Below are 25,989 nucleotides of genomic sequence, written 5' to 3'. Positions count from 1 at the left end.
TGTATCATTTTGCATTTATGCATATCTCATATATATCCAGGAAACTATTTATCAACACAATAGTATTCAGTATTATACATCTTTAGATATCCCAACCATTAGGGTGGATAGGATAGTAAGGAATCATATAGAATATAGACCGCTAAAATGCGCAAGAAGCAAAATTGCCGTGATGAATAGTGTTATGAGTAGTACAATACCTTAATGCCGCCACTACTAAGGGGTGGATGCACTTGGCAGTGTGGAGTCCCTTCCCTTAGTAGTGGCGGCATTAAGGTATTGTACTACTCATAACACTATCCATTATGACAATTTTGCTTCTTGCGCATTTTAGAGGTCTATATTCTATATGATTCCTTACTATCCTATCCACCCTAATGGTTGGGATATCTAAAGATGTATAATACTGAATACTATTGTGTTGATACATAGTTTCCTGGATATAGATTTCAATACTAGCTCCACCTCTGCGCATCCATTGCACAAGTTGCACTGCACATTGCACTTTCTTCCTTTAACTCGTCATTGTATTAATAAAATTTGACATGTATTTTGTTATCTATTCTGGACCCTTGACCGTTCTTTTTGTCTTTCTTCAATTGCTTGTCCATGGCAATTTGACCTTTAAAGTCCTAAGATTTGGTACCACTAATGATAACTTATCGAACGATATACTATAATATTGACCACTGCACTATTTTTTCCTATGAACAATTGTTATAGTTTCTTTAACATCTGTAGATTAACCCAGTATGTAAAAAGGTAAATTAGGAGCTCTCAGTTTGAAAGAATTCTGAAAACTAATCGCTTATAAAGCATCAGAGAGAAGTAAAGCCCAGTGGGATTTCCACCTCTTCATTTCTTAATGAGTTTTTTGATAATGAGAGTTGACTTTGCCAGTCACTCTGCGATCTATTATAGCTAATTTGACTCCACTTCACTTTCCCTGATAATTATTAACAGTAGCCTTTTTATCCTCATGAGGCCTCATTTTAGGCTCTGATTTTATATCTTCCTTTATGAGGGATGAAGTATTTAAGAATAGGATTCACTTAGTGTTACAGTAGAACATTTATTACCTGATAAAGAAAGATTGTTCTATTTATGGGATAAGCTGAGGCATTGTGGATGCGATCTTTAATGTGCTAGCAGTGCAAAAAGGCTGCTAATTAAAGGACAACCACAGCGGCGTGTTTCACTAGAGGTTGATCTCACAGCAGAATGGTCATTTGCCATTTACAAAGCTTCACGATCACCCATTAAAAGGTGAATTGTGAGAACAGGTTAATACCAATTGAATTTTTTGGCAACGGAAACATGCAGATTGATCACTAATGTTTATTACTAAAGCAAAGTTGTTATATTGATACACCTATTAAAAAGGGGGTATCATAAAGCAGTAACTTTAAAAGGGTGGTCCAATACCTAAAATGTCCTTTATAAATATCTGTTTTTGAACCCGAAGAACTTTTGTAATTTGCTTCATTATAAAAATACTCTTTTTCCCAATCCAGCTAATCACTAAATGTGTTTGTTTGATTTTTTAACTACACTTTGTGACAATTTATTTGAGGGGTGTCTCAAGCAGGATGTCCCAGGAGGCTGGGGCTGTACTCACTTCCCCGAAGTGTCTATCACCCCTCCAGGAACAGGATGTCATCAGGGTGCAGTGATAGAAGCCGGGTGAGTGACAGAAGCACCACCCCACAGCTTATGTCACCACCCTCAAAAGAATCATGGGTAGTGGGTACAGTCACAGCCTGTTGTGACGTCCCCTCAAATGAAACATCACAGGAGGTGAAGTAGAAAAAACACATCAAGGGAAAAGCTGGATAGGAAGTAGTGTAGGGCATTTTACAATAAAGTAAAAGACAAAAGTATTTAGGGTGCAAAAATAGATATTTTGGACATTTTAGGTATCGGACCACAACTTTAACGGATACGTAAATATTGAGATTTACGGCTACAGAATTAAAGGAAACCTGTTACATTAAATATGAAATTTGATAGGCCAGCAGTATGTTACAGAGAATGAGAAGCTGAGGTTATGTCAGTGTGAGAATACAAACTGCTGTGAACCGCCCTCTGCCAGGTATAAATAAGACAATTAAAACTGCCTGTGTTGGCTGTGTTATAAAGCCGGCACCCACGGCTAGTAATTGCTGCATTTGGAACAAGCTCTGATCGCTGCCGTTAAAACCCTTAGATGCCACTGTCAATTGTTACAGCATCATTTAAAAGGTTGGAAATGGGGGGTAGGTATCCTTTGTAATGGAAATGTGCCAATTTTGTTGTCATGGCTGCAGGGGACTAATGGAGAACCTTGTGTCTGGAGGCCCAAATTAAAAAACCTATGAAGTACAGCCTGTGGCTATGCTTCATAGGAGATCTGTCATTTTACATTAAAGTGCAATATTGTTGTACAAGCAATTGTAGGTTCAAGTCCCCTAAAAAGACTGATACAAAAACTGTGAGAAAAAAATAAAAAAAATCATACTTTAATGTGTGTGTACAGTAGGGCAGGGCCAGCGACAGCACCCGGCGCACCCGGGCAAGTGCCGGGGCCCTGAGCAGGTGGGGGGGCCCACTCACCGTCGGGCACCAGGCCGCACTATGGGACCCGTGAGCAGAGGAGAGCGGTGTCAGCGCCCGCTCCCCTCGCTTGCTCAGGGCCCCGGCACAATACTTACCTCTCACTGTGCCTCCGCAGCAGCTCTGGTCTCTTCCGCGTCTTCTGACTGTGACGTCTTTCTACCGCGCTCTCTCCGGAGCCGTCACAGTGCAGAGCGGGAAGACGCCGGCGACGCTGGAGTCCAGAGCAGCGGCAACAGGTGAGGAGAAGTGAGGTGAGTATTTTTTTTTTTTTAATGTATGGAGGCATGGGGCATTATAAGGGAGGGGGGTGTTTGACATCCTGCATGGGGCATTAAAAGGAGGGGGTGTGACATCCTGCATGGGGCATTTTAAGGGAGGGGGTGTGACATCCTGCATGGGGCATTATAAGGGGGGGGAGTGACATGCTGCATGGGGCATTATAAGGGGGGGGGAGTGACATGCTGCATGGGGCATTATAAGGGGGGGGAGTGACATCCAGCATGGGGCATTATAAGGGGGGGGGGAGTGACATCCAGCATGGGGCATTATAAGGGGGGGAGTGACATCCTGCATGGGGCATTATAAGGGGGGAAGTGACATCCTGCATGGGACATTATAAGGGAGGGGAAGTGACATCCTGCATGGGACATTATAAGGGAGGGGGGAAGTGACATCCTGCATGGGGCATTATAAGGGGGGGGAGTGACATGCTGCATGGGGCATTATAAGGGGGGGAAGTGACATCCTGCATGGGACATTATAAGGAAGGGGAAGTGACATCCTGCATGGGACATTATAAGGGAGGGGAAGTGACATCCTGCATGGGACATTATAAGGGAGGGGGAGTGACATCCTGCATGGGGCATTATAAGGGGGGGGAGTGACATGCTGCATGGGGCATTATAAGGGGGGGAGTGACATCCAGCATGGGGCATTATAAGGGGGGGGGGAGTGACATCCAGCATGCGGCATTAAAAGGGGGGGAGTGACATTCTGCATGGGGCATTATAAGGGAGGGGGGAAGTGACATCCTGCATGGGGCATTATAAGGGAGGGGGGAAGTGACATCCTGCATGGGGCATTATAAGGGAGGGGAAGTGACATCCTGCATGGGACATTATAAAGGGGGGGGAGTGACATCCTGCATAAGGCAGTATAAGGGAGGGGGGGAGTGACATCCTGCATGGGGCATTATAAGGGGGGTAAGTGACATCCTGCATGGGGCATTATAAGGGTGGGTGACATCCTGCATAGGGCATTATAAGGGGTGGGTGACATCCTGCATGGGGCATAATATGGGGGTGGATCAGCCTGCATGAGGCATAATATGGGGGTGGAACAGCCTTCATGAGGCATTATGGGGAGGGAACAGCCTGCATGGAGCATTATGTGGGGGCACAGCCTGCATGGAGCATTTTATGGGGGCCAGTATTCTGTATGGAGCGTTATATGGGGGCCAGTATCCTGCATGGAGCGATTCGCCAGTTTCTGCGCTATTGTAGAGCTTACAATAGATATCGCTCATGTAATTTAAGAAGTGAAATCTTCGGCATTGTACTATATATATATTTCTCTGCGGTATCTGTGCATCATGAATCGTGGTATGTGTTAAAGGGGCCCACTGAGACTCATTTGCCCAGGGCCCACAAAAACCTGGAGCTGGCCCTGCAGTAGGGGAAATAATTGTTTGATCCCTTGCTGTTTTTGTAAGTTTGCCCACTGACAAAGACCTGAACAGTCTATAATTTTAAGGGTAGGTTAATTTTAACATTGAGAGATAGAATATCCCAAAAAAATCATACGCATATTCTATCTCTCAATGTTAAAATTATATAGTGATGAGCGAGTATGTTCTGTTAACCCAAAGCCCCGAGTAGTTACAGCAGCTCGGTGATATGTTTGAATCACTCCCGTGTGCATGATTTGCGATTGTTTGACAGCTTTATTACATGTGAGGAATGTGTAAGAAATAGACATTCCTCAGATGTAATAAAACTGTCAAACAGTCGCAAATCATGCACACGGGAGTGATTTAAACACATCACCGAGCTGCTGTAACTACTCGGTGCTCGTCTGAGCATACTCGGCGAAAGGGTTAACAAAACATACTCGCTTATCACTAAAAATGAACCTACCCTTAAAATTATAGACTGTTCATGTCATTGTCAGTGGGAAAACTTACAAAAACAGCAAGGGATCAAATACTTTTTTCCTTCACTGTATGTGTTAGAACCACCTCTCCCTTTTTCAAATAACAAATAAAATACTTAAACATATTTGGTATCACTGCATGTGTAACTGTCCAAATTAATAACATTTGTCACATATAGTGAATACTGAAAAGATGGAAAAAAAAACTGTAAAAGGTTGAACCGCTGTTTTCGGTCATCAGAAAGTTGGTAATGATTAAAAACTACAGCTCTTACAGCAAAATACAAACCCTCATACAATTCTATTGACCAAAAAAGAAATCAAGAAGAAAAAATTAGAAGCAAGCAGGGGCCCAATGGGACTCTAACGCCCAAGGACCCACAAAAACCTGCAGAAAGCCCTGTACATACATTTTATATGGCATTTTATATTAGCATAATAGGAAAGCTGTTTTTTTGGTCTATAAACTGCTGAAGCAAGTGGCAGTCTTCACTCAAAGTTTCATTGTCCATCTTTCTTTAGTGTGACACAACAGAGCCACTAGTTAATGTAAACCAGGGTAGGCAGTTGTGCTCATTCCATATGACAAATCGCAAAATACTGCTGCAGGCAGAGAACATAGATGACATTACATTGCAGTCGTAACATCAATCATCTTACTGAAAGGATGAGTACCTGCATTAGGAGGCACAGTAGTGGTGTATAAAAGAGTAAGGATTTTCTTAGGTACACATTGTTCCATGCCTAGAAGTTTTCAGGTGATGAGTACACAGTCCTATTTGAATAAGTTTGTATCACATGTATTGCTTTATCGTTTATTATAAAGCAATCATCAATAACATGCTATGTGGTAGTTTTCAAAGCAGTTCTGAATTTCACCTCTAACTACAAATTGTGAAAAACAGACTGTTCCAATACAAGAAACTGTGGATTGTCAAAGGTCAATCCATTTTTTTTTATACAATTTATTACGCTACTGTTCCATTATTACACAGTCGTCCTCTTTCAAGACAGCAATTAGGTAAATATCCTAAGATTACATAATTATTATAATAATAATTATAATCGGTCCTTTGTGACCTCTGACTCACCAGAATATATCTTTAATATGGTCATACAAACTATATATAACCTTCATTTGTGCAGTGAACAGTCTGGAATAAAAGGGAGTTTATTTCTACTCGAAATCTCCAATCCCAGAGGCATCCAAGTAGCTATCACAGAAAGATGATAAAACACTTCTAATATTGATATTAGGTGGTCTAAGGAGGAATATTTCTGTCTGTGGGGAATGCCAACCTGCCTAAGGAGACTTGTAGGCCATGCAATGCTCCTCTGGAAATTTAAATATGCAAATAACCTCTTGAGAGAGGAAGAAAACTTGAATTCCTATTGGATGTAGCAATCCTAAAGGTGGTGGCACTAGAGTTTCAGTCCTCTTCCTCTCTCAAGAGGCTATTTGCATATTTAAATTTCCAGAGGAGCATTGCATGGCCTATAGGTTTCCTTAAGCCAGCTTGGCGCTCTCCGCAAGCAGAAACATTCCTTCTTACATCACCAGTCAGAGGTCTCCCACTTAGCCAAATCATGTGTCTGCAAATGTAGCATCTGGTTTGGCTTATCCTATAAGTCAAGTGGCAAAGCTTGTTAAAAGCTAAAGAAGTGGTCTGGCACGTAAAATGTATTTTCTAAATATCCATCTTTACACCCTAACCACTTCTGTAATTTGCTTTATTACGCAATACCCTACACTTTTCCATATCTAGCTGATCCCTAAATGTGTTTTCTTTTACTATACTTACTGTGACATTTTGTTTGTAAGAAGTCTCAAACGTGACGTCACAGGAGGTTGGGGCTGCACTCACTCCCCACAGTGTCAATCGCCCTCCTGGGCATCACAGGGGTCAGCACTGCAGTTACTCACTAGTTTCTTGCATCGCTGCCCACTTTTAAGATGTCCTGGATCCTGGGTGATGTTTGCTGTGGGAGATGTGACTGCTGTGCTAGCTCCCTGCTTCTATCTCCGCCACCCCCTGTGATGTCCTGTTCCAGGAGGGGCAATGGACGCTGTGGGGAGTGAGTGCAGTCCCAGCCTCCTCTGACATCATGTTTGAGACTCCTCTCAAACGAAACATCACAGGAAGTACAGTTAAAAAAACACATTTAGAAATTAGCTAGATAGCCAAAAGTGTAGGGCATTGTGTAATAAACCAAATTACAAAAGTGGTTGGGGTGTAAGGATAGATATTTAAAAAACATATTTTAGGTTTGCTAAATTCAATAGGTGGCCCTAACGTCTCTAGTCTATTCCTCTCTGGAAAGGCTGCTAGCATATTTAAATTACCAGAAGATCGCATGGTCTATAAGTTTCCTTCCCCAGCTTGGCACTCTCCACAAGGAGAAAAGTTCTCCCCAAGACTCCCCAAACCAAATCATATCGCCTGCTTTACTTTGCAATGATGAGGGACAAACATCCAGAAACGTGTGTCTGCAAATGGAGTGTCTTGTTTGGCTTCTAATCCTAAGTCATGCAGCAAGGCTCGTTAAAGGGTCGATTGACTTTTAGGATTGCTACATCCAATAGATGACATGAGAATTCAAGTCCTCTCCCTCTCTGAAAAGCCTATTTGCATTTTAAATGTTGATTTTAGAAACATTAATAATGTGTTACTAATTTAATGATAAAGATTAGGTCTCAAACGAAAGAGAAATGACATTACTAGGAATCCAATCATTCATTTTTTCGTCAAGAAGAAAATACATCTCCATACCAATTTCTCCAACTTTGGTCCTGGGGGAATAGAACTAAAAAGCAATTTCAGCTGCTGGATAGCTCCCCTGGATGTTGATATTTCTGTGAACAGCTGGCTGCTGCCAAATCACTCTACAGCCAGCAAATCACACCCTGCCTCCACTTGTAGGAGTGTAGGAATATCTCCTAGCTGTCATCTGCAATCTTTACTTGACAAGAATTCATTCCATCACCTTCTGACATTGTGCTTGCCGTGAGCCCCTACTACATACAGCTATCCTTGACCTTGTCATTTGGAGGCCTCACTTTGTGACATACATTTATCAGTTGCAATAGTAACTAGGGCATTAGCTGGCAGGCACCAGTATGTGTTAATGGGTAATTGTATTGTATTAGATGGCAATTCAGCATGAAATTACTTTTAAATGTGTAATTGACACTGGATGATAAAGCTAAATGCAGCAGTTAAAATACTCTTATTTAGAATGTATAAAGGTGTACACATAACTAAGATAGCAGATACTGCTGCACCTCAATAGCTGCAGGGTTTACAAAGATAAAGAACTGTCTCACAGTAAGCTGAATATTTCACTGGCAAATAGCACTTAAAGATAGAATTAAAGGGGTGGTCCAATATCTATAATGCCTTTTAGAAATATTTATCTTTAAGCCCTAACCACTTTTGTAATTTGATTGATTTTAAAATGTCCTTCCATTCTCCCTATACAGATAATATTTAGATCTGATTTTTTAACTTACTTGTTGTGACATTTAGTTTTGGGGGAGTCTCAAACAGAACACAGGAGGATGGCCGTGCAGTCACTTCATCATCATCCCTTCTTGAAACAGAATGTCAGAGGGTAATGCTGCAGTCACTTGGCTACCACTGACATCCCCTAATGATGTACTGTCTCAAAGGGGAGTGATGAAGTAGTGACGGCAGCTTCAATGGCAGCTGCAACACTTCTGTCCCTGGCACCCGCATCTTCAATGGCCACCGCCGCAGTCCCTGCTTTTATTAATGCTGTCTCTTTCTTTGAACTGAGACATCATCAGGGGGCGGTGATAGAAGCAAAGGGAGGGACAGCAGTGCCGCCTCACAACTTCTATCAACACCCTCAAATGAATGGTCATCAGGGTGCGGCGCTGGTGTCATTCACCCATCTTCTATCACTGCTCCCTGGTGGACGCTTGACTGATTAACTACTCAGGCAAGAATCAAGATGGATATATAACTTGGACAGTTTATCACCTAAGGGACTGAACAAAGCATTACTCTTCACTGGGTTCTACAAAAAACGAAATATATGTTTATTTTTTATATTTTTACATGGCCTAATACGAACATTTTTTTTTCTTCTTTTTTTCCACAGGGTGGGATCACATCTTTCTTACATAGCCTTAGAAGTCTTAGGTCACGGTTGATAATTTTGATTTATTTAACTCATATATTCTATGTAATATGTCCTATGTCCTCTCTTTTTGCACAAATCTGGCACCTCCTCCAATGTGTTACAACTTGATTTAATGACCTTTAATACTATGGAGTAATTGTGAACTCAACACCATGTCTCTGGACGGATTTATTCATGTGAAGTATCCTAAGTGATTACTCAGAAACTGTCTATTATGTACTTCTAACTAGAAAAACATATATGAGCCTGCACAATGCATACATGTCTTTTGTTATGAATCACTTTATAATTTTTGTTCATAATGTATGTGATAAAAGCTTGTGCACTGAATACTAGTTTCACAATGTGCATGCACAATATGTGTATTTGCTTTTGGAAATTACTTTATGTATCATGCTCATGAAAACTATCAGTCAAGCATCTTTGCATAGAACACTAGCTTTAATGCCCGATATATATCTATTTATGAATGCACATACGTATTAGATCAATGATATAGAAAGCAAACATGCAAGCGTTGGGGGTATATCGTTACGCGAACATGATGACCCTCCGTATTATGCATGCACCATGAGCAGTAATTGTCACCGTAACAGTAAGGCAAAGTTTGTATATCAAAAGCACAGGCGCTGCGTTGAATCGTAGTACCGCGCATGCGCTGTGATAGACATTTCATACCGAGGCTTGGGCCTCTCGCGCATGCGCTATCGTTTGATCCATAACGAGGCTTGGGCCTCTCGCGCATGCGCTATCGTTTGATCCATAACGAGGCTTGGTGCTCTATGCTTTTGGATGCGCAAGCACCGCGATCACTTCCTGCCGCCGCCACACACAGACTCAATCACTGACGACACATAGTAATAATTATCTTATTACCTCATGTATATATATATAGAATGATGCTCTATTACCTGTATTCATCTTCTATCACACGTGGGGTCCTCCCTCCAATATTATGCTGCGGACAGGTTTTATATGACTGACCATTTTTAGACATGGAGTCACTGTCTCTCTCACCTGCATTTGGATATGGCCAACTATGGATAGATTATCTCATTGGATACCATTCCCATTGTTTGCTTCGTTCTGTGCAACGTTATTATTTTTTTATGTGGCATTTTTCAGAATGTACTTTAAAACTACTGTTTAATGATATTTGATAGTATAGACAGATTTGTCAAGAGATAAATCCCAGGTGTCCATAACAGATTCTTACTAAAAGTGGTGAGGGCACATATATCATATATTAAGAGTTCTAGGTCAAGTTTATTAACTTGTATTATTCGAAACATACCTATAAATGTGACACCCAGTCAGATATGATAAAAATATTGTTCATTTTATTAGAGAAGTTAAAAACACCAAAACAATAATAAATAGAGGAAGAAAATACCCAGGTGTTGTGGACATCCGTGGTCAACAGGTGAAATGTCAAAAGGACACTGATCTCAATAAATAGGGTACACCATTAAAGTCACCAATCTTATATTGCTCAAATTGAATGTAAGAGTGCAGCAAAATGCATAGTGCTATAGATATTTAACCCACATGGGTTTGAGGGCACTCACAAATAACAATTATAGTAGTACGCTATATATGTACACATAGTAAGGCACATACTAGGTATATATATCGAGCACTGTGGTTAGAGAGCGATTATAGTAGTACCTATCAGCCTACACATGTGGCTCAAAATATCATATGGGTCTAAGTGTCATAATGAATAAATGTAATACCTATCAATCCCACAGAGTCCACAAAATCCGACGCGCGTGCCTTACTATGTGTACATTGCAGCCTTTTAATGGGGGCAATCATATTTTACTGTCAATGGATATTTTACTTTTCGGGTCATGTCAAGGACCCACAGGTGCTTAACTCATGAAGAGTTATGGTATAATGATTAAAGCTTTGCCTTCTTATATGTTCATCACATGATCGGGACAGATTTTTATCCAGTGTAAAGGAAAGAAACAAATAGTTCTTAAAGTGTACCTGGCATCTTAAGTAACTTTTCAGAATAGGTGATATGTATACATGACGAAAAACGCTATATGACTTGTCATGAGCATGTTTTTCAACAAGTTTCCCCTCTACATATTCTTGCTCTAATTTTAAGTTTTCTCTAAACTAGTGGGTGAAGGCTAGCTACAAGCTCATACACACTACAGAGAAACCTCAACGGATTGCTGCTCTCCTGGCTTTATGAAGCACATGTTCTGAAGCAGTAGCAACAGAATGGAGGGAATTATACAATAGCACTGAGCAGTGTAGCTGTGAATCCAACACTAGGTGAGATAATACTCTTACTAGAAAGCAGCACTATCTTTGTCTCTCTGTGCTCCTTCAATCCTCCTCCCCTTCTCCTTTCCAAAGACTTTCATAGGCAACTCTAAGTCTAAATACTGAATGACTGAGCTGTGAATGATCAGTTCAGGTGTCAAGGGTCATATTTGAAGAAAAAACACATTTCTCCAATAAGATAATATACATAGTTTCAAAAACTTCTGGCAAAGATCTGGAAAGCCACAATAAATGAATACATATAAAAAAAATATTAAGGAGTGTCCTAAAAAAGCTAGTGCAAAGGAAAAGTGGAGTTGATACCATACCAACTGATATTAATGATTCTTTGTTTTTAAGAGAGTCTCTGAAATAAAAGGACTGGAATGTCCACTAATTCTTTGCACTAGTTTTTATAAATCTTCCCCAATCATTTTTTTTTTGCTACGAACACATTGAAATCATAATATCTATGTAAGAAATTGTGATTTATGTAGCACAGTTGAGCAACAAAAAACAGTATAGTTACTAGAATTGAGAGTTTTTATTTCACACACATCCCCTACAGTATATCCAAATCTTAAGTTATTATAACACTAATTACGATACTTACAGTCAGTCCTGAGAAAGTTATTCAGCAGCTGGAAAAGAGGGAAGCTTTCCCAAGAGTCTTGTGGCTGTGCTTCTAGTGCAGAGTTCATATCAACTGAGAAGAGGGACCAAAATATCTCAGCATGCTCTGCAATCAGATCTGGCCACCAGGAAAACGCCTATGTTCAAAGAAACATGGCAAGTCTAAGATGGAAGAGCGGTCCAAGAATTTAAAGGTGTGTTCATTACAACTTACATGTTTATACAATATTAAGGATTACTCTTACAGTGGCCCAACGCTACATGAAAGCATAACATTTTAATGAAAATTAAAGGATGAAAGAACTGTACAATTTTATTTAGTATAAGTAGGTCTCATTAGTAGGTTTTTATCTTTATTGACACTAACATGATGGCTTGGCATTTGCAAGAAGAGTTGTAGTTTTGAATGGCACCACTCAATTTACCATTTGATGTACTGAAATTGCAGAAAAAAGGATTTTTTTTTAATTTACAGTTTTCACTGTTTGGCAAAAATTACTTGTAAACCTGATTCTCCAGGTCACTATAATTACAATGGTACTAAACTTGTATAGGTTTTCGTGTCGCCAATGTTCTGGAATTTTGATTTATTTTCTCATTACCGTATGTTTATTGATTGAGTTAATTTTACATTTTGATATTTTGGACAGCAATATTATGCGTGTATTGTTTATTTTTTTTCAATTTATATAATTTTAATGTTGGTAAAGGGGTTGATTCAAGCTTTTATATTTTTAAAAACATTTTGTTTGTCTTTTCCTTTGTGTTTTAATCTCTTTACGGAGACTTGAACCTGTGGTCGCTTGATCACTTATACTATATTCTTCAATAACAGTGCTGGACTAATGACCTCATTTCAGGTATAGCAGAGGGAGTATCTATACAAGTATCAAGAAACAATACAATACTGACAAATGTAATGTAGCGGGGGATATTGAAATAGCAAAATAAACATGTTTACTGATGAGTAAGATGCATGAACCCCGATCTAAATGTGAAATAGCAGACAATGACTATAGAGTTTAAAGGGAATCTGTAAGTAGGATCAACCCTCCTAAGTGATCTATACGGGCATGTAGGTAATAGGAAGCTCAATAAAATGATACCTTGATATCTGCGATCAGATGTCTTTTTCTAGAGAAATCCACATTTTTCCTAATATGTAAATGAGCTGTTAAGATCTATGGGCCAGACATAGATCGCCCTGTGAGTCTGCCTCCAGAGCCTATTTTAAATGAAAAGTGGAATTACCAAATTGAGACATGTACATCAGTAAAGCAGACCATCAGTCATTACTTGTCTCATAGAGGTAACACTCCCTTTCATTTAAAACAAGCTCTGGAGGCAGATTATCAAGGAGATTTATATCCTGACCATAGATCTTAACAGTTCCTTTACATATTAAGAAAAGTGTGGATTTCTCCTGAATAAGACATCAGATTTCAGATATCAAGGTATCATTTTATTAAACTATTACCTGCATGCCCATATAGATGGTTTAGAAGGGTTTATCCAACTGAAAGATCCCCTTTAAAGCCATACACATTATACTAAAGTTGACTGAACTAGGCGAAATGGGAGTTTTCTGGTAGTGAGTGTTTCTTTCATAGAGAACACAGGAGTGCTCAACACAAAAAGCGCTCTTGTGTATCGAGGAGTTGGGAGAGATAGCTACTGGCCAAGCCATCTAAAGTGTATGGGGGGACTTATAGGGGATGGCCACCATTGGGGACAATTTTTTTATTACTTAAATGCATGTATTTGGGGCTAAAAATAATTTTGCAAATGGGTTTTATTACAAATTTTGCTCCATTTAGCTTTTACATGCAGCTTCTTTCCCTGCATATTCAACTTTCATTTAGTCTGTGGCCATAAATCAGCCTAGAAGTTAGAAAAATACAAAGAAGAAAAGAATTACAACTTTTCATGTTAGACTGTTAGAATGAGCTTGCTAATGGATTCGTAGGTAAAGAGGTCGGCCATTTTTTTCTTGTTAGTGCAGCCTCCTCCAATAGATAAGCAGCTTTCTCAAACAAGGTGTTTTACAATTAGAAGAAGCTGACTGGTCACTTTCCTGTGAGGAAAGCTGCATTAACAAAAGAAAGTGGCCAACCTCTTTACCTAAGAATCCGTTAGTGAGCTTGTTTTGACAGTCTATCAGGAAAGAGTATATCTCCTTTTATTTGTTCTTTTCTGAGCTACAGTCAGCTGATTTATGGTCACAGACTACATTAAAGTAGAATGTGCAGGAAACAAAAAGCCAGTGAAAGCAAAATGGTGCAAGATTTCTAATGAAACCCAATTGCAAAAATTATATTTTTAGTTCAAAATTATTATTATATTAGTATTATTATTAAGGGCCTTCAGCTCGAGCCATGGCGACTTGATGGATGAATGCTCTGTAGGAAGATCTTGTGCAAGCCTAGATAGGTGCAGCAGTGCCTTCTCCGCCGTTATCTTGATTGTATCAAGCCATTGGGTTTTCATCTTTGTTTTCATTGTATTAAGTAGGAGTCCCATGCTTGAGATTTCCATCTTGACACTCTGTAATAAGTCCTTCATTCAATCTACGCTTGTTGCTATCAATGTTGAATAATCTGCATATTTAAGATTGTTGCCAATTCGTCCAGCAATTTTGACTCCTCCTTTTTTGGCAAGTCTGTCTTCCTGAAAATAGCTTTGGCGTATAAATTCAATAGAAATGGTGACAGAATGCAGCCTTTTCTTATGCCTCGCTCTACTTTGAACAAGGGCAAGTCCAAAATACATGCATTTAAGTAAAAATAAAGGTTCCAAAATATGGCCAACCACTATAAGTTTAATTTATAGTAGAAAGAGAATTTAAAAAAAACAACAACATTTTTTCAACACAAGTTGAGCCAGTTGTTTTAAAGTCCTCAATTTACTAGAGATTGGAACAATTTACTCAATTAAAGAATGATTGGAAAAGAGAAGCTAAAAACTAATTTAAAAACAATTTCTAATTGTATTACATCACAACTACAACCCTAACTCAAAAAAAGTTGGGATGCAGTATAAAATATAAAGAAAACAAGAATGCAATAATTTAGAAATCGCTTACCGCCATATTTTATTCACAACAGAACATAGAACACATGTCAGAAGCAGAAAATTAGACATTTTTCATTTTAAAAACTTAACTCATTTAGAAATTGATGGCAGCAACACATCTAAAAACAAGTTGGCACAGGGCCATGTCTACTATTATGTAGCATGCCCTCTTCTTTTTACAATCTGTAAATGTCTAGGAAGTGAAAAATATGCCCATAAGGGATTTTTAAATAATTGCACCCTTGATTTCATACACTTACCTCTTTCCCCTAGATAAATCCATAAAAAGTGTTGCAAAGTAAGAAAAATACATTACACATTAGGCAGGAAAAAAGAATCATGAAATAAGAAAGAACTACTATAAGATTACCACGAGGGCATGTGATCATGAATGGTCAGCCATGCGGCTTCGCCAGTCAGGACAAATCACTTTAAACCGCGTTTTGTATAAATTCTAGTAAAAGGTAAATCTGTATTTAGGTTCAGTTGATCTATCTTCTTTAACATTAATAAGTTGATGTAAAATTTCTTAAATTATTCTTCATACACTAAAACATGTTAGGAGTGATTTATTTTTCTTGAGGAGCACATATACCCTTGGGAGTTATTTTCAGATTTTACAGACAGATGTTTCTGTAATATCAAATACAATTTCAAGAACATATTCACACATGGCAGGTGCAAGGTAAAAATAAAATAAAAAATACATTTTTTTTATTTGCAACACAAGTTGAGCCAGATGTTTTAAAGTCCTCAATTTACTAGAGATTGGAACAATTTATTCAATAAAAGTACATAAAATAATTTAAAGAACATGCAAATATTGTAGAGAGACAACATTCTTTTAGTTGATTATACATAAAAATGAATATAACGATTATATTACCTCTGAGTGATGCTCCTCATTTTGCTGCAGCACCTCAATGCACAGCTCAGCCAGATGAAGCACATCACGCAATTTCTTCGAAGGATCTTCTTGACTCATAGTCTCTGCAAAATGAAAGAACAGGTTTACTAAAATTCTGGTATTAAGTAAACTGGTATTAAATGTATTATTGTTTTCATTAAATCTAAAACAATTTATTCTTTAGGGGGGAAATTATAAACATATCCTACAATGTTTAATTTAATGGCATGACATTTTTTAATTAGGTAGGTCAGCGTTCGGATGCCCATGTTTGGAGGTCAGGAGCTGAGATATTTCTGCACAGTAGATACTGGCTATGTTACATCAGCATCTGGAGCCGAAGTCTGACTGCAGGTGGTAACTATTTAAATGCGCTGCCAATCTCTGACAGCGACATTTAAATGGAGCAATCGCATGGCAACAATGGGTTACTATGTAAGCTGTAGGCCTGATCAAAGCCCTAGTTACTGCCAACTTAGTACTTCTATGAGGTGGAGTATAGGTATAGGACAGTGATGGCGAACCTTTTACGGATCGAGTGCTCAAACTGCAATCCAAAACCCACTTATTTATCACCAAGTGCCAACACTGCAAATTAACCTGAATACTGAGGTTTTAGTTTAGAAAAAACTGCATACAGAGAGCAGGCAAGGGTAGCATAGAGCAGCCACAAAAAGGAACAGGGATATGAGACTGCAGAAATAAAGAATGTGCTCATCCCCATCTTGGTATGTGCCCCATTCCTTGTATATATGCCGCCCTCCCCCAATCCATGTATAGATGGCAGCCCTTCCTGAATACATGTATATACAGCTCTGGCAAAAATTAAAAGACTACAGCAAAATTGTCATTTTCTCTGATTTTTCTCTTTATAGGTATATTTTTGAGTAAAATGTACATTGTTGTTTTATTTTATAAACTACTGACAACATGTCTCAAATTCAAAGCTAAAAATTTTGTATTTATTTGCAGCAAATGAGAAATCGTCAAAATAATAAAAAAGAAACAGTGCTTTCAGACCTCAAATAATGCAAAGAAAACAAGTTCGTATTCATTTAGAAACAACAATACTTATGTTTTAACTCCGTAAGAGTTCAGAAATCAATATTTGGTGGAATAACCATGATTTTTAATCACAGCTTTCATGCATCTTGTCATGCTTTCCACCAGTCTTTCACACTGCTTTTAGGTGACCTTATGCCACTCCTGGCACAAAAATGTAAGCAGTTCTTCTTAGTTTGATGGCTTGTGACTATCCATCTTCCTCTTGATTACATTCCAGAGGTTTTCAATGGGGTTCAGGTCTGAAGATTGGGCCGGTCATGACAGGGTCTTGATGTGGTGCTCCTTCATCCACACATTGATTGGCCTAGCTGTGTAGCATGGGGCATTGTCCTGCTGGAAAAAACAGTCCTCAGAGCTGGGGAACATTGCGTTAGCAGAAGGAAGCAAGTGTTTTTGAAGGATAACCTTGTATGCGGCTTGATTCATACGTCCTTCCCAAAGAGTAACCTGCCCAATTCCAGCCTTGCTGCAGCATCCCCAGATAATCACCGATCCTTCACCAAATTTCACAGTGGGTGCAAGACACTGTGGCTTGAATGCCTCTCCAGGTCTCCGTCTAACCATTAGACAACCAGGTGTTGGGCAAAGCTGAAAATTAGACTCATCAGAGAAGATTACCTTACTCCAGTCCTCTATGGTCCAATTCTTATGGTCTTTGGCAAACTTCAACCTGGCTCCCATTGCTTCTCATTGATTAAAGGCTTTTTTCTAGCTTTACATGACTTGAGGCCTGCCTCTAGGAGCTGGTTACGAACTGTTCTTGCCGTGCACTTCACCACAGCTGCCATTTGCTATTTACTTTTGTAGGTCACTTGATGTCATCCTGCTGTTGCTAAGTGACATTCGAAAAAGAGGTCAGTAAAGAGTCGCTTTCGCCCTCTGCCGGTCTGTAGCTTTGTTGTCCCCAATGTCAGCTGCTTGACCTTGTTGTAATGGACTGCCATCTTCGAAATTTTAAGGATGGAGGCAACATGACGCTCACTGTATCCCTCTGCTAGTAAAGCCGAATTGAGCCCTTCTTTTCCTCACTCAAGACTTTTGTTTTCAACTTCTTTGGCATGGTTAAAAGTTCTTTTTTTCATTCAAATTACTTTTGGGCTATTCCTACCACTTGTTTTGCCATCCAGCTTGTCCTATTGTAAGAGGATTGTGAAGACCACAGCAGTGTTTTTTATACTTTCCCTCGTTACATAAGATTTGGTTCAGGTGATCACCTAATCAGAAGCACATTAAGTAGAATGAGGTGTACTTTGGTTGGAATTCAACTGACACTGGAATGGAATGGCTGTCAGACATGTAGAGATGGTGATTTTTAGAAAACTGTGCAGTGGTCTCTTAATTTTTGCCAGAGCTGTATGCTGCTCCCCATATCCATGTATATATGCTGTTTCCCCCCATTCCATATATATACAGTACAGACCAAACGTTTGCACACACCTTCTCATTTATAGATTTTTCTGTATTTTCATGACTATGAAAATTGTACATTCACACTGAAGGCATCAAAACTATGAATTAGCACATGTGGAATTATATACTTAACAAAAAAGTGTGAAACAACTGAAAATATGTCTTATATTCTAGGTTCTTCAAAGTAGCCACCTTTTGCTTTGATCACTGCTTTGCACACTCTTGGCACTCTCTTGATGAGCTTCAAGAGGTAGTCACCGGAAATGGTTTTCACTTCACAGGTGTGCCCTGTCAGGTTTAATAAGTGGGATTTCTTGCCTTATAAATGGGGTTGGACATTAGACCAGTGGAAATCTGTGCTCTGGTCTGATGAGTCCAATTTTGAGATCTTTGGTTCCAACCACCGTGTCTTTGTGCAAAGCAGAAAAGGTGAACGGATGGACTCTACATGCCTGGTTCCCATCGTGAAGCATGGAGGAGGAGGTGTGATGGTGTGGGGGTGCTTTGCTGGTGACACTGTTGGGGATTTATTCAAAATTGAAGGCATACTGAACCAGCATGGCTACCACAGCATCTTGCAGCGGCATGCTATTCCATATGGCTTGCGTTTAGCTGGACCATCATTTATTTTTCAACAGGACAATGACCCCAAACACACCTCCAGACTGTGTAAGGGCTATTTGACCAAGAGGGAGGGTGATGGGGTGCTACGCCAGATGACCTGGCCTCCACAGTCACCAGACCTGAACCCAATCGAGATGGTTTGGGGTGAGCTGGACCGCAGAGTGAAGGCAAAAGGACCAACAAGTGCTAAGCATCTCTGGGAACTCTTTCAAGATTGTTGGAAGACCATTTCCGGTGAGTACTTCTTGAAGCTCATCAAGAGAATGCCAAGAGTGTGCAAAGCAGTCATCAAAGCAAAAGGTGGCTACTTTGAAGAACCTAGAATATAAGACATATTTTCAGTTGTTTTCAGTTAAGTATATAATTCCACATGTGTTAATTCTTAGTTTTGATGCCTTCAGTGTGAATGTACAATTTTCATAATCATGAAAATACAGAAAAATCTTTAAATGAGAAGGTGTGTCCAAACTTTTGGTCTGTACTGTATATATGCTGTTCCCCCCCCATTCCATGAATATATGCTGTTTCCCTGCCCACCATTCCATGTATATATGCTGTTCCCCCCATTCCATGTATATATGCTGTTTCCCCCTCATTCCATGTATATATTGCTGTTCCCGTTCCGACCCCAATTCCATGTATATATGCTGTCCCCCCCTGGCCCCCATTCCATGTATATATGCTGTCCCACCATCCTGCTGTCACCGCTGTTCATATAAAAAGTAAAAAAAAACAAACATAATAAACACTCCTACTCTTCTTCCTCCCTCTCCCGTGCTGCGTCCTCTCCTGTAGCCAGCAGCTGACTCCAGCGTCCTAGCGATGGGGGAGCATGACGTCACTGCCATGCACCCAGCCGCGTGTACGCTGACGTCAGCTGCTGGCCTCAGCTTGGCCAGCAGCGTGTATTGCGGCACATGGGCTTGGCAACTCGTGCGCTGCAATACACTTCAGCTAGATGTGTGTCAGAGAACACATATCTAGCTGAAGTGGGGACTGACGGCGGGCTCCGAGTACTCACCCGCCGGGCCAGTCCATTAGTGCTGCGGCGATGGCGCGCGTGCCCCCCCTGCGTGCCATAGGTTCGCCAGCACTAGTATAGGAGATTGTAATTTTCACTATATACTTGTATATACTATTGTATTGCAGCATATAGCATAAATTAGACAACTAAAGATTCCAATCCATAAGGGGACTGAAGAAGAAAGGAAAAAAGGAAAAAAACAAACAAACAAAGGTTTTAAAATCATTTTTATATAAAAAAAAAAAAAAAAAAAAAGTAAATACATTTTTTTTAATCACTCCCCTTTTCCCTCATTAAGAAATACAAAAATCATAAACATATTTGGCATTGCCATATCTGTAAAATCTGGTCTATAGACATATGCAATTAATCAAACCATACTGTAGATGAGAAGAAAAAAAATCAAAACACCAAAATTGTGTTTGGTCACCAGTCATACCTAAAAAAATGCAATGAAAACCAATCTCAGCATTATATGTACCCCAAATTGGTATCGATAAAAGTGTTAGCTTGCCACACAAAAAACAAGCCTTCAGATAGCTCAGTCAACGTAAAAAAAATATTGCCAGGTTATTTTTACCATACATTGAACACCATAAAAACAAATCCCAAAAAAACAATGGCAGAATTGCATTTTCGTCACGATTTCATCTCACTTAGATTATTTATTCCCGTTTTCTAAGTACATTTTACTTAGATGCTAACAGTTAAAAGTACAATTTGTCTCGCAAGACATAAGCCTTCAGATAGCTAAGTAGACTGAAAACTAAAAAAAAATATTGTATATAAATATAATTTATAGTATATAAATATAATATCTTGAAAAGGGAGAGAGAAAAGCTTATGTAACAAAAAATTGCCATGGAGGCAAGGGGTTAAATTGCTAGCTTGTGCAGTTAATTTGAATTAGTCACAAACAAAAGAGTAAAACAAACAAAGCACCAGAACTTGACATGTCTATTGTTAATTTTAATACATTACTATTGTAAGATTAAAAGGGAGACAATTCATTGATGTTGACTCACTACTGAGCAGTATTGAATACTATTTTATACTACATTGTTCACTGGTATGGTATTTAAATCATTTTAAGTTTATATATAAAGATCATTCAATTTTTGAAATTCGATTTCGTCAGGCTCGAATTCTTTGAAAAAAATTCCATTTGCGGCGGATCGATTTGCTATATATCACACATGATTGCAAGGCCTCCAGATGCCCTAAAAAGATGTGTGTGACACTGAGGTCTTGTAGCTCTGTGTCCAACCCTTTTTCAAGCTTTCAATCAAACACATAAATTCATTGGTTTTGAAGAAAAATGAGGCTGATGGTAAAAGAAGTTATCGATGCATATGTATTTCTGTCTATAAAAAATGTTTGCCTTTTGCGCACATTTAAATTGAGGACGTGTGCCATGCAGTGAGCATATGTTATGTTACGCATGTGGTTGTGGAACCACTGTGCCAAGGTCTGGGGAGAGCCAGAGGGGCTTATCTAAGTGACTACCTGTTTCTTCACTAAAGCCCCTGATGGTGTGGTTAGACTTGAACCCAGGTGGATGCCAGGTGCCACTCCAGGACAGTCCCCGGAGCCACTGCAGCTGACCCTAAAGGGCAGGGAAGCAGGACCAGCCAGGAACTGGATAGCAGGAATGATGTGGCTGGTACACAGATGCTGGATCAGGCAAGAGCAGGATAAGTACAGGAACACAGCACGGACTCAGGTACAGTCTACCACTGCTCGCTGGATAAAATTCCCTGTCACCCCGGAATCCAGGTACGCCATCTCAACGAATTGGGAACCTCCATACGTCCCAGATACGGTCAGGATTAATGCCTGAGAAGGATTATTCTTGCCGCCTCTCCTACTAGTCCTAAGCTTGGGAGTTTCCAGACTTCACGGGACAAGAGCGGTTGAGGAGTCCTGTGCCTCCACAATAGAAGCACAGGCCCTTGGTTCGCTGGAGCTCCCGAGGTTCCTCTGCCAGCTGTAAGCTGTTACCCTGTATAGCTTCAAGAGGGGTTGCGGCCATGGAAGGCTGAGGAATAAGCAGCCTTTGGAGGGATGGAGCCAGACACAACAGTCTTCTTTCATGCGCTCTCATTCAGTGGCGCTCCTGGAACCGAAGGTCAATTCGAATGGATAGGGAAACTAGATCATCCAGTGTAGTGGAAATGTCTCAACCTGCTAGCTTATCCTTGATCCTTCAGGACAATCCCTCCCAGAAGGTGGCTACCAGTGCCTTGTTGTTCCAGGCAAGTTCAGAAGCCAGGGTGCGGAACTGGACAGCGTATTAGCTTACAGACAAACTGGCTTGGCACAGTCTGAGGAGGGATAAGGTGGCAGAGGTAACTTGTCCTGGCTCGTCAAAAACCTTGTGAAATGCCTCCCGGAAAGCCCACAGATCCAAGATAAGGTCTCCTCTCTCCCACATGCAGTTAAGCCATGCCAGGGCTTCTCCTCCTAGATGGGACATGAGGAATGCCACCTTCACCCGATCTGATGAAAACTGGTTGGCCAGCAATTCAAAATGAAGAGAACACTGATTAATGAACCCTCATCACTGTTTTGGATCCCCGTCAAAATGTGATGACGGGGTGCGGCTCCAGGACAGACCCCGAAGCCGCGGCAGCTTACCCTGCAGGGCAGGGAAGCAGGACTGGCCAGTAACTTGATAGCAGGAAGGATGCGGCTGACAGACAGATGCTGGATCAGGCACAAGCAGGATAGGTACAGGAACACAGGAAGGACTCGGGTACAGGATCACAGGTTCAGACTGGACAGATGAGGATAGCGGTATAGGTGCGGGCACAGCGGGTCAGGCACAGGGCAAGGTAGAGACAGGATGGACTCAGGAACGAGTAACAGTTTGACGGACAGGGTCAGGGTTCAGGAAGCACAAGTACAGGGACCTTACAACTAGATAACAGAGCTATGCTTTGATACAAATGTTGCTAAGGCACCTCCCATTTGGGGAGGGTGTCTTAAGTAACTAATGTCTCCCAGCTATTGGCTGGGGACAGTTTCAGAAGCACAGCCCCTTTAGGAAGCAGGGACTCGAGCTGGAGCGTCGGCGCTGTTCTAACATATTATTTCGCATAAACACATGGCAGTCACAATGTTTCTGTAATTATCACTTGAAATGGAGACATCCAGTGTGAAATGTAAAACAATGTTTTGCCCTGTTGCTGCTAGGGAGAGGGAGATGATCATTGAGGAGGATTTGGAGGAGGTGTATAAGTGCATCAACGTCGTTCAAATCATTGACTCAAAGGGCCATGAAAGACATGTTAAGACCCTCGACGTAATTGCTGCTGCAGCAGCTCATGTTCTGTACCAAGTGAAAGCAGAGATGGCTTTCTTTAAGGCCTCATTTAGATGTCCGTTTTGCATGTATGTGTTGTAACCGTTTTTTTCATGGATACAACACATACTGAACAACACTATATAATCTATGGTGCTATTCTGTTTTTTCAAGGACCTTGTGTCTGTGTAAAATTCACAGGGACATGTCCATTTTTTTCAGTATGGAGGAAAATGGCCAAAACAAATATATGGATCTGTGAAAAACATGTACAGCACATGGTTGGCATTAGTATACAATCCATGTGCTGTTTGTATTTAACATTGCAAAGGAAAGGAGAAGCTTTGTAATTTATTCATACACATGGATGACACGATAATGCACAACACTGATAATACACAATACCCCTTTTTTCACAAACGTGTAAACACAGATGTGTGAATGAGGCCTAACAAATAATAACAGCTAAGTATCTTTCATTGAGGTGACGTACACGCCATCATTTCACTAAAGGCAGTACAATTCAAGTAGTACAGCATCAATTGCAGTGAACTTGGACAAGTGAGAGCTGAGTTTCAACACAAATGAACAAGCACATTTCCAGACCACACACATGACTAGAATGCTATGGCTTAGGTGACTAAGTGGCAGAGCAGAAACAGGTATCATTGACTTGTTTACTTGGTAGCATGAGAACACATTTCTACCAATAGATTAGTTGGGCTTTGAGAAATACCCTATTAATTATTGCAGATGTGTTTAAATTCTTCAAATGTAAATATTTTTTTTACACATTAGCAAATTAAAATTCTAAATGCCATGAATTTCTCTCTACTTTCATAATTCTAGTTTTGTAAAGAAAAGGTTTTCAATAGCAAACTACTTTTATTATGAAGTTCCAACTAAAAAATTTTATACAATCAAATTTCATACTTTCAAAGCATCTGCTATTTATTAAAAAATGTGTATATTAAAGAATTTCAGAATTTTTGCTTACATAATTCAGCATATGCCATTATTAAAGGATTTGTCCAGTTTCAACTCTTCAGTCACTGTGTGTGACGCACTGTGTGAGTGAGTCACTTCTCACAGACAGACCGTGAGTTGGGATAGCCATCTAGTCCCAGGTCAAAAACCAGGAGGGTACATGTTATAAACAAAGGGAAGAGACAGAGGCGTAGTCAGGTAAAGGTCCGAGGTCAAAATACCAGGAGGATAGTGGATCAGAACAAAGGGGTTAAACCTACGGAGGGTCAGAGCGAGGTCCAAGGTCAGGCAACGAAACACTAGGCAAAGAGAAAACCAACCACACTTAGCTGAAGCTACATCTGGCAGAGGTCTGGGACTAACAGCCCTGGTAAGTAGCCAGGCAAACACCTGGAGACAGCCTAGCACCTCCAAGTCTCAGACTGGACGGCCGAGCTGTCAATCAAAACACTGACTGCTTCAGCACACCCCTGTACCAGATTGGACGGCTGAGCCATCAATAACTGCATCCCAGACACACTGAGGGGTGGAATCGTTACACTATGAGACTGCAGAATCACGACAAAGTGTGATACGCATACTATCACGATTCCGGGGTATTCCTAGTGTGGGTGAGCAGTTATGTGACTGCAAGTAAGCGATTTACATATCTGAATTTGCTGACTAGTCTCATCCGGCTTATCTAAGTTCTTTTTATTGACAAAAGCCAGGAGATACTAGTAGGCACTTGGCCGCAAGTATACAATTCGCTTAAAGGGAATCTGTCAGAAGGTTTTGCTACCTCACCTGAGAGCAGCCTGATGTAGGCAAAGAGAAGCTAAATCCAACGATGCGTCTTTTAGTTTACTGGGTGCAGCCGTTTTGATACAATCAGTATTTTTAGATTTAGCAATACAGCAGCGTTGAGCCCGCCCCCACACCAGGCTCTGTCCATAGACACTGAGGTGCCTATCACAGGAGGGGGAGTGTTGGACTAGAATGCACGTACTGCTGTGTCCCAGCAATGATAAGCTCCTGGTGCTATCACAATCATTTCAAGCAAACAATACCACTGAGCTTGATGAGAGGCATTGCTGAAATCTCTGTTTTAATCCCTACCTCATGCTGTCTTCCGATTACATAGCAAAAACCTGCTGACAGATTCCATTTTTAAATGTGGTCACATGACTCCCCACCCGCACAGGGAATTCAGCGGAACCGTGATGGCAGCAGACTTTTCTTCTGAGACTTGTTTTAAGTGATGTGCCATGTCTGGATTAGTTCCATTTTGATTTTTTTCTACCCCTACATTTACCATGTTGCCCGAGTCTCATCACAATGCTCTTGTGATTATCTAATAGCAGCCAATTATAAATCAGCGACATAGAGCTGTTGCCCTCTAATGTATACTGGCTAGAATCAGGGTGTCCTCTAATGCAGCCCCAGCCTGATTCATCAAATATATCACTGGCCTCTCAGATAAAGAAGAAGTAAAAGGCCAAATTCATGAACTGCTTAAAAGAAACTGTATTTACTGCCCAACTAATCATAATGCAGCTTTCATTTTTAAAGAGCGAAATAAAAAATAAAAACTTCACTATGATTGTTTGCATGGGCAGCAAAGACAGATTTTCTTTTAGATATGTCTTTACCAATATCTTTAGATGCACAGGATGACATACAGAGTGAACAAGGAGTGCGGAGGAGTCTGAGAGCTGTCAGGACGGATTTGATAAATGATATCATCATCCTGTGGTTCACATGAAGTCCGAGACTGACTTGCTGTGT

General features: G+C 40.3%; 1 protein-coding gene across 10 annotated transcripts in view; it reads right to left on the bottom strand.

Moving 5' to 3' along the window:
- The window catches only part of CADPS2 (calcium dependent secretion activator 2), a 566,401-nt gene that overhangs the window by 201,847 nt on the left and 338,565 nt on the right, over window positions 1-25,989 (bottom strand). For all 10 annotated transcript variants that reach the window (XM_073652053.1, XM_073652046.1, XM_073652044.1 and 7 more), the window contains 2 exons: window positions 15,788-15,891; window positions 11,810-11,966 (listed from right to left, as the gene is read on the bottom strand). In XM_073652053.1, coding sequence (XP_073508154.1) covers window positions 11,810-11,966; window positions 15,788-15,891 — 261 coding nt within the window. The remainder of the gene's footprint in view (window positions 1-11,809; window positions 11,967-15,787; window positions 15,892-25,989) is intronic.

Source organism: Phyllobates terribilis, unplaced genomic scaffold (assembly GCF_046119375.1).
Source record: "Phyllobates terribilis strain yellow unplaced genomic scaffold, ASM4611937v1 Scaffold_11__3_contigs__length_659146591, whole genome shotgun sequence".
NCBI lineage: Eukaryota > Metazoa > Chordata > Amphibia > Anura > Dendrobatidae > Phyllobates > Phyllobates terribilis.
This window is presented reverse-complemented; position numbering and strand designations above follow the sequence as displayed.